Raw genomic sequence first — 9,598 nt, 5'->3', positions numbered from 1 at the left:
GCTCAGATAAAATAATTATTGTGGGTGATTTTAACATCCATGTAGATGCGAAGAATGACAGCCTCAACATGGCATTTAATCTGTTATTAGACTCAATTGGTTTCTCTCAAAATGTAAAAGAACCCACCCACCACTTTAATCACACTCTAGATCTTGTTTTAACATATGGCATCGAACCTGAACATTTAACAGTGTTTCCTGAAAACCCTCTCCTGTCTGATCATTTCCTGATAACATTTACTTTTACAATAATTGATTACACAGCGGTGGAGAGTAGACTTTATCAAAGTAGATGTCTTTCTGAAAGCACTGTAACTAAGTTTAAGAATATAATCCACCCACTGTTATCATCTCCAATGCCCTGTACCAACACAGAGCAGAGCAGCTATCTGAACGCTACCCCAACAGAGGTCGATTATCTTGTTAATAATTTCACCTCCTCACTACGTACGACTCTGGATACTGTAGCTCCTGTGAAAACTAAGGCCTCAAATCAGAAGTACCTGACTCCGTGGTATAATTCTCAAACACGTACCCTAAAGCAGATGACTCGTAATCTGGAGAGGAAATGGTGTGTCACAAATCTAGAGGATCATCATTTAGCCTGGAGAAATAGTTTGCTGCTTTATAAGAAAGCCCTCCGCAAAGCCAGAACATCTTACTATTCATCACTGATTGAAGAAAATAAGAACAACCCTAGGTTTCTCTTCAGCACTGTAGCCAGGCTGACAAAAAGTCAGAGCTCTTTTGAGCCAACCATCCCTTTAACGTTAACTAGTAATGACTTCATGAACTTCTTCACAAATAAAATTTTTATCATTAGAGAAAAAATTACCAATAATCATCCCACAGATGTAATATTATCTACAGTTACTCTTAGTACCATTGATGTTAAGTTAGACTCTTTTTCTCCAATTGATCTTTCTGAGTTAACTTCAATAATTACTTCCTCCAAACCATCAACGTGTCTTTTAGACCCCATTCCTACAAAACTGCTCAAAGAAGTCCTGCCATTAATTAATTCTTCGATCTTAAATATGATCAACCTATCTCTAATAATCGGCTATGTACCACAGGCCTTCAAGCTGGCTGTAGTTAAACCTTTACTCAAAAAGCCATCTCTAGACCCAGCAGTCTTAGCTAATTATAGGCCAATCTCCAACCTTCCTTTCATATCAAAAATCCTTGAAAGAGTAGTTGTCAAACAGCTAACAGATCATCTGCAGAGGAATGGTTTATTTGAAGAGTTTCAGTCAGGTTTCAGAGCTCAGCACAGCACAGAAACAGCCTTAGTGAAGGTTACAAATGATCTTCTTATGGCCTCTGACAGTGGACTCATCTCTGTGCTTGTCCTGCTAGACCTCAGTGCAGCTTTCGATACTGTTGACCATAATATCCTATTAGAGCGATTAGAACATGCTGTAGGTATTACAGGTACTGCACTGCAGTGGTTTGTATCATATCTATCTAATAGACTCCAATTCGTGCATGTAAATGGAGAGTCCTCTTCACACACTGAGGTTAATTATGGAGTTCCACAGGGTTCAGTGCTAGGACCAATTCTGTTTACATTATACATGCTTCCCTTAGGCAGTATCATTAGAAGACATAGCATACATTTTCACTGCTATGCAGATGACACCCAGCTCTATCTGTCCATGAAGCCAGATAACACACACCAATTAGTTAAACTGCAGGAATGTCTTAAAGACATAAAGACCTGGATGGCCGCTAACTTTCTGCTTCTTAATTCAGATAAAACTGAGGTTATTGTACTCGGCCCTGAAAATCTTAGAAATATGGTATCTAACCAGATTCTTACTCTGGATGGCATTACCTTGGCCTCCAGTAACGCGGTGAGGAACCTTGGAGTCATTTTTGACCAGGACATGTCCTTCAACGCACATATTAAACAAATATGTAAGACTGCTTTCTTCCATTTGCGCAACATCTCTAAAATTAGAAATATCCTGTCTCAGAGTGACGCTGAAAAACTAGTTCATGCATTTATTACTTCCAGGCTGGACTACTGTAATTCATTATTATCAGGATGTCCAAAAAACTCACTGAAAAGCCTTCAGCTAATCCAAAATGCTGCAGCAAGAGTCCTGACAGGGACTAGAAAGAGAGAGCATATTTCTCCTGTTTTGGCTTCCCTTCATTGGCTTCCTGTTAAATCCAGAATTGAATTCAAAATCCTGCTCCTCACATACAAGGTCTTAAATAATCAGGCCCCATCTTATCTTAATGACCTTATAGTACCATATCACCCTATTAGAGCGCTCCGCTCTCGCTCTGCAGGCCTACTTGTTGTTCCTAGAGTATTTAAAAGTAGAATGGGAGGGAGAGCCTTCAGTTTTCAGGCCCCTCTTCTGTGGAACCAGCTTCCAGTTTGGATTCGGGAGACAGACACTATCTCTACTTTTAAGATTAGGCTTAAAACTTTCCTTTTTGCTAAAGCATATAGTTAGGGCTGGACCAGGTGACCCTGGATCCTCCCTTAGTTATGCTGCAATAGATGTAGGCTGCCGGGGGATTCCCATGATAGTGTTTGAACAGTCATGAATTATCTTTAACAGCAGGTTGGATGTAATGTGTTAGAACTACCAGCAGGTGGGGATAAGAGACCTTTAAGGTGTTTGGTGCCACGCTCCACCTTCAGGTTTAAAACTAGTGTTAATGGAGTTTGAAGGTTGAGTTTGTTCCACGACTGCATTTCACTCACTGCCTCTGTTTGTATCTCTGTCACTGCAGGACCAACATGGAGCCAGAAGTCAGCGCTCTCAGGAGGCCGACAAACCTCACAGAAGAAAGGGAGAGAAAAAACACACCTGTGACGAGTGTGGGAAGGGTTTTACTGTGAGGGCTTCACTAAAACGGCATCAGGTCATCCACACTGGAGAGAGACCGTTCAGCTGTGACTTGTGTGGAAAGTCTTTTTCCTTGAAGGGTTCCCTAAAACAACACCAACTCATCCACAGTGGAGTTAAAGCGTACAGCTGTGATCAGTGTGGCAGAGCTTTTACTCGCAGTAGCCACTTACAGAGTCATCTAGTTACCCACTCTGGAATTAAGGCATACAGCTGTGATCAGTGTGGCAGAGCTTTTACTCACAGTAGCCACTTACAGAGGCATCTAGTTACCCACTCTGGAATTAAGGCATACAGCTGTGACGAGTGTGGGATGGAGTTTACTCTGAAGGCTTCACTAAAACAGCATCAGGTCATCCACACTGGAGAGAGACCGTTCAGCTGTGACTTGTGTGGAAAGTCTTTTTCCTTCAAGGTTTCCCTAAAACAACACCAACTCATCCACAGTGGAGTTAAAGCGTACAGCTGTGATCAGTGTGGCAGAGCTTTTACTCGCAGTAGCAACTTACAGAGTCATCTAGTTACCCACTCTGGAATTAAGGCATACAGCTGTGACATCTGTGGAAAAACTTTCAGCCAGAGAGGGCACCGAAATACACACCTACGTACACACATGGAAAGAAACTACAGCTGTGACCAGTGTGACAAGAGCTTCAGGAATCTCATATCATACTCTGCACACAAACGATACCACGTTACTAATAAACTGTTTCACTGTTACCAATGTGCCCAAACATTCACCTCATTGTCTGCTCTGTGCAAACATCAGCGCGATCACTCAGGGCTGAAATCACTCCCATCACTGGATCACAGTGAATCTGAAGACACAGAAAGATCCTCTGGTCAGACTCAAAAAGCTTGAGATCAGGCTCCACAGAGTTCAGATAGAATCATTTAAACTTGTGTTGAACTGAACTGGTTGCTGGGCTGAACTTCTACATAATACAGATCTACATGGGATCTTCTTTTCTGTTGTTTTACTGAGTCAGTTTTGTCCTTTTTTCTCTGTCCTGGTTTTGCTCGTCTGTAAATGATTGAAACTCAGTCCAATAGTTCATTGTTCTCCAGCAAAACGTTTTGGAAACTCATGTTTAACCTTTAAAACTCTGACATGTTTTAGCACACAAGGCTTCATCGGGGAGTTCACTCATGATTGGACCATGAGAACAAAGGTTTGTAGTTCTTTCAAAGAGAGTCTTGGAGATGTTTGATGTTTCTGTTTTTTCTACATAAAGGAATAAACTATTTTTCTTGCTTCATGTAGTGTGGAAGTTTTTAATGTTTCTTCATCTGTTATGTTCTTGAATGTGTTCACGTGAAGATGGTACAAATAAACTGTTGTCAGAGATTTACAGTTATCAAACAGTTAGGTGAATAAACAACACTGAGACACTTGGAGACGGTTAACGTGCTGCACGGGTGAGGGCTCAGAGAGGACTCACACTGAGCTGCAGTAGTCGTTTATTATTTATAGCAGGGTGAAACAAGCATAGCAGTTTCCTCTAATTTTGCATATGTGTGTGTGTGTGTGTCTAAGTTCGTATAAATGTCATAGGGTGAACTTCCTCTTTCTATAAACAGAGCGAGTAGTACATTTTGTTCTTTTCCTATTAAGAGTAAAATATGAACATATACTTTAATGCAACATAAAACTCATAAAAGCGTTTCTTCTTTAACATCCCCTCCTGATGTTAATATTTTTCACTTAATCATACTTTATTATCAGCCAACAATCACTTGCTTATAACATTTTCAATTGTAGCATCATTCAGTATGTGTGTGTGTGTTTCTATACTAAATCTTCTTCATCCGGTTCATCTTCTAGTGGCAGTCCAACATAGGTAATTACTGTGGCCTGTACCATTTTGTCAATCATGGATCTTATGCATGGTAGGATACATGTAGAAAACAAGCACAATAATAGAAGCAGAACTCCTATCAGTACGAGTCCTTTTATCACGAGGGTCTTCCAGCTGCCACTCAGCAGCCAGGTCAGCCAGTCCTCATTGTTCATGACATAGTCTTGTTGCTGCGCATTACTCAGTTGTCGCAACTTGTCTAGGGCGGTGGTCATGGTCAAGGATTGCACGTTGTCCGGGATATAGGTGCAACAAGTAGTGTTGAATAAGACACAGAGGCCCCCTCTCTCAGCGAGAATCATGTCCAGGGCGACCCTGTGTTGCATGACCACTATTCTGATCGCGTCGATTTCCTCATTCTGAGCCTTACCAAGAGCCTGCACAAGGCCCTGTGCAGGCTCTTGGTAAATGCATTGAGGAAATCAATGACTGGTTGTGCCACAATTTTCTCCAGCTAAACAAAAACAAAACTGAGGTAATAGTCTTTGGCGCCAAACAAAAAACGATTACAGGTCACCAGAGAACTTCAATCTATACATCTAAAAACCACAAACCAGGCGAGAAATTTGGGTGTAGTGATGGATGCAGACCTAAACTTAGAAAAACACATTAAGACAATAACAAAGTCAGCTTACTATCACCTCAAGAATATTTCAAGGATAAAAGATCTGATGTCTCAACAGGAACTGGAAAAACTAGTCCATGCATTCATCTTTAGTAGGCTTGATTACTGTAACATTATCTTTACAGGTCTACCTAAAAAATCTGTCAGACAACTACAGCTCATTCAGAACTCTGCTGCTCGAGTCCTCACTAAGACCAAAAAAGTGGACCACATCAGTCCAGCTCTGAGGTCTTTACACTGGCTGCCTGTCCGTCAGAGGATAGACTTTAAAGTTCTAATGCTGGTCTATAAAGCTCTGAATGGTTTAGGACCAAAATACATCAATGACCTCCTGACCCAGTATGAACCTTCCAGATCCCTCAGGTCATCTGGATCCGGTCTTTTATCAGTTCCCAGAGTCAGAACCAGACACGGAGAAGCTGCATTCAGCTTTTATGCTCCTTATATCTGGAACAAACTCCCAGAAAGCCTCAGATCAGCTGAAACACTCAGTTTATTTAAATCCAGGTTGAAGACTCACCTGTTCTCAGCTGCATTTGAATAAAGCACCAAATCCACACTTTTAAGCTTAAATTTCAAAACATACATTTAACTACTGATTTTATCTACTGTTCTGATTTTATCTGTTTTGATTTTATATACTGTTTTGTTTGTTTGTTTGTTAATTAGTTAGTTAGTTTATTTGCTTGTTTTAATCAATTTTAAATCATGCTTTTTATTTGTTTTTGTTTCTAATGTCTCTGTAAAGCACTTTGAATCACCTTGCTGTTGAATTGTGCTATACAAATAAACTTGCCTTGCCTTGCCTTGCCTTATTCATCTTTGTTGAGCTGTTCAGGAAAAGTCCAAATTGGTAGTCAAGAGTCTCAATTCTTAACGTGTTTTTTCCAGTTCCGACCCATGGGAACAGTGAGTGCAGGACCTTCTGTCCGGTGGTCCACAACTTGAACTCCGCTGGTACATCACTGCCCCAGATTGGGTCATGGGGTTGCACGTCATCAGTGTTCCTCTTGCGTCGTGGTTGGTTCTGATGGAATACTCTGAATGTGTGGTCTGACACTAAAATTGGGGCGCAGAGTCCGGTACTGTTGGGTGGGATGGTGAAGTATGTCCTTGAGCCACATGCCCATGCTGTACCCTGCACCCAATATGTGCCATTCAGGAAGCTTGTCTGTGCCTTTCTGTCCTGCGGCATTCGGAAAGTCTGGGAGCAGTTTCGGTTCCTTCCCAGCTTTCTGTTGCCGTGTGCAAAGTTGAAACACATTGGATGTTGTATTCCTGGTTCCGTTCTGACGTTGAATGTTCCATTGATGGCTTTGGAATATACATAGGGCTTCGGGAAGGCTGGGTGATTTTCCATATAGGGTGGCTTGCATTGCTGTTGTTGGGAGGTGAGAACAGACGTAGCAGCCTGTGTGGTTGTCTTCTGCATGTACTCGGTTGTAGACGTACCGGTACCAGGCATTGTTCAGCCAGGGGTGGTTGTGCTCTTTGTCCATATCCTTCAGGTGTGAGTTGTCATATGACCATTTCTTCTGCAGGTGGTGCTGTGGGACCTCGTCCTTCCAGGTGAGTATCAATAGGCTCACTAGGAGCGCGATGCCAGCCACTATGAGGACAAGTTTCTTCATGATTACCAGGCACACCTAGACTTCTGGTGAGTAGACTACCAGCGAAGTGGAGAGGCGGGATATACCCAATCAGCCCTTCCTCCACCGGTAGATCACCTGGAAGCTAGGGGAACCGGCGTCTAAGCGTCTGGATTGTCACTCACTTTTTTACAGTGGCGTTGGTGGATCCAAGATAGTCTTTCTGATATTTTGCAGGCGGTTGGCGTGGTGAGTAGGACCTGATATAGGCCCTCCCACCTAGGTGAACTCCAATTTTTCCTCTGGAGCACTTTGATCAGGATCCAATCTCCTGGTTGTAACCTGCAAGACACTGGAGAGATATCACTCGGCAGTTGGTTGTTTAGCACAATCTCTTTATTCTCAAGCAAGTGCTTAGGGAGGATATCTGATATTCCCCCCTTTCGACACACGTGTTAATCCGTGTGTCGCTAATGCTGCTGTCTTGTGTAGGGATTTTAGCAATACTGGTTTGCCATTACAGGTCATTAAGTCATTGTGTAGTTCTGCTCCACACTTTAGCCATTTCTTTTGCTCTGCGATAGGTGCGGCTTTCTGTTCATCTTTAAGTACATCAAGTGGTATCAGCTGTGAAGTTTCAGATACTAAAGTTTGTATTGGTTGCTGTGCGGCCTTCTTTGCGGCTCGGTCATTTTGCCATACTTTTGCAAAATGATGCACTGCTGCAAAAACATATTGACTGTCAGTGTGTATATTTATGCACTTCCCCTTGTGCAGCCTGCACGCTCGCACAACAGCCGTCAGTTCCGCACTTTGTGCAGAGTTTGAGGAAGTTAAAGGCTTTGCTTCTATAACTGTTTTTAGATGCTGAGCCATCTACGAAGACGTCTGTAAAGGTAGACTGTGGTATACTGTAAATATCACTTCTCGGTTTCGTTTCCTCTTCCAGTTTTTTTATACAGCAGTGTTTTTCACCATCTACTGATGCGGGGAGAAGTGTGCTAGGGTTCAACTGACCACAATTCTCGATTGTAATGTGTGACTGTGAAAGCAGAATGCCTACATATGAAAGTTGTCTAGCATGAGTTAAATAAGATAAGTTTTCTTGTAAAGTAAGTAAGTAAACTTTATTTATTAAGCGCTTTTCACAGACAGGCAATCACAAAGCGCTGTACACAAATATTAAAATATTAAAATAAACAATAAAATCAATAGACATTATATACAATGTAAAAGATCAAATGTAGATAATGTAAAAAAATATATAAAATATGTAGATCAACAAAAGGCTTGTTTGAACAGAAGAGTTTTTAACTGTTTTTTAAAAGAATCCACAGAGTCAAGCAAACGTAATTGTAGTGGTAAACTGTTCCACAGCCTTGGTGCAACAGACTGAAAGGCTCTGTCCCCTTGTAGCAAGATGGAGGTTACAGCGTGAGGAACTTCAGCTGATTTTTTAACTGCCTCTGCTGCAGCGGCACAAGCTTGTACACATGTTGGTAAACTTTTTAACTGCCTCTGCTGCAGCGGCACAAGCTTGTACACATGTTGGTAAACCGGAGGCGACTGAGTCTAATTTGCAGGAATAGAATGCAAGTGGGCGTTGTTTTTCCCCGAAAGCTTGCGTTAGAACGGCTTTCATATAACTGGCCACGCCGTCAACATGCAAATAAAAAGTTTTTTCATAGTCTGGCAATGCTAAAACTATGCGCGTCTGCAATGCAAGTTTTAGATCATTAAATGCTTTTTCTGCTTCTGGTGTCCATTCTATTTTATCTTTCAGTGCTAGATTTTTTCCATAAATTAAGTTTTGCAATGGTTCAGCTAACAGAGCATATTCAGGTATCCAGCATCTGCAAAAATTGCAGAGACCTAAATAACTCATCATTTGTTTTTTTGTAAGTGGTTTTGGAGCATTCTGCACTGCTAGTTTTCTGCTGTCTAACAGTGTTCTGCCTTCTCCTGTAAGCTTATGTCCGAGGTACGTGACCTCTTTGCTCCACAACTGTAACTTGTGTTGTGAGACTTTGTGACCTTGCTCTGCTAGATGTTGCAACACTGTCAGTGTGTTGCGTGTCTCCTGTGTGTTTATCCTGGGCTCAGGATAAAGCCCAAGCTCGTCAGGCAGAGTTGGAACTTCGCAGGTTGGAAGCAGAGACAGAAAAGGTGTTAAAGCTGAAAAAGTTGGAGCTGGAGTTGCAGATTGAAAGGGAGGTCAGACTGCGTCAGTTGGCGTTACAGGCACAGACTTCAAGAAGTACTACTACTCAACCTAGTTCTGCAAATTCATCTGTTGGTGAAACAACCTCCTCCCCTGTAAACCCAGGTGGTTTCAATGTGAGTAAAAACATTGTGTTGGTACCTCCATTTCGTGAATCAGAAGTTGATACATATTTCAATGTGTTTGAACGTGTTGCTGCCTCATTGCACTGGCCGAGAGAAGTTTGGCCATTGCTTCTTCAGTGCAAATTGGTAGGCAAAGCACAAGAAGTCTGTTCTGCTTTGTCTTTGGAAGAAAGTTTGAAATATGATGTAGTGAAGTCTGCTATCCTTGCTGCTTATGAACTTGTTCCCGAAGCGTATAGGCAACGCTTTCGCAATCACAAAAGAACAGCAAATCAGACTTTTGTAGAGTTTGCTCGTGAAAAAGCTACT

At 41.9% G+C, this 9,598-nt stretch overlaps 1 protein-coding gene across 1 annotated transcript; it reads right to left on the bottom strand.

Moving 5' to 3' along the window:
• Positions 1 to 6,132: 6,132 nt before the first annotated feature.
• On the bottom strand, positions 6,133 to 6,985 carry LOC146634380 (uncharacterized). The gene is made up of 2 exons (XM_085349893.1): positions 6,791 to 6,985; positions 6,133 to 6,732 (listed from the first exon to the last, which is right to left on the bottom strand). The coding sequence occupies exons 1-2, from the start codon at positions 6,983 to 6,985 to the stop codon at positions 6,133 to 6,135; spliced, it is 795 nt and encodes a 264-aa protein (XP_085206019.1).
• Positions 6,986 to 9,598: the final 2,613 nt, after the last annotated feature.

This window comes from Diplotaxodon limnothrissa, linkage group LG3, assembly GCF_057381915.1.
Source record: "Diplotaxodon limnothrissa isolate DT_005_m linkage group LG3, D_limnothrissa_male_GT1.1, whole genome shotgun sequence".
In the NCBI taxonomy this organism is placed as follows: domain Eukaryota; kingdom Metazoa; phylum Chordata; class Actinopteri; order Cichliformes; family Cichlidae; genus Diplotaxodon; species Diplotaxodon limnothrissa.
This window is presented reverse-complemented; position numbering and strand designations above follow the sequence as displayed.

Excerpts from the sequence above, each read along its gene's own strand:
- LOC146634380 (XM_085349893.1), bottom strand. The coding sequence starts at position 6,985 with ATGAAGAAACTTGTCCTCATAGTGGCTGGCATCGCGCTCCTAGTGAGC. Across the intron at positions 6,733-6,790 it reads ACCGGTACGTCTACAACCGA|CAATGCAAGCCACCCTATAT; the intron begins GTACATGCAGAA and ends TCCCAACAACAG.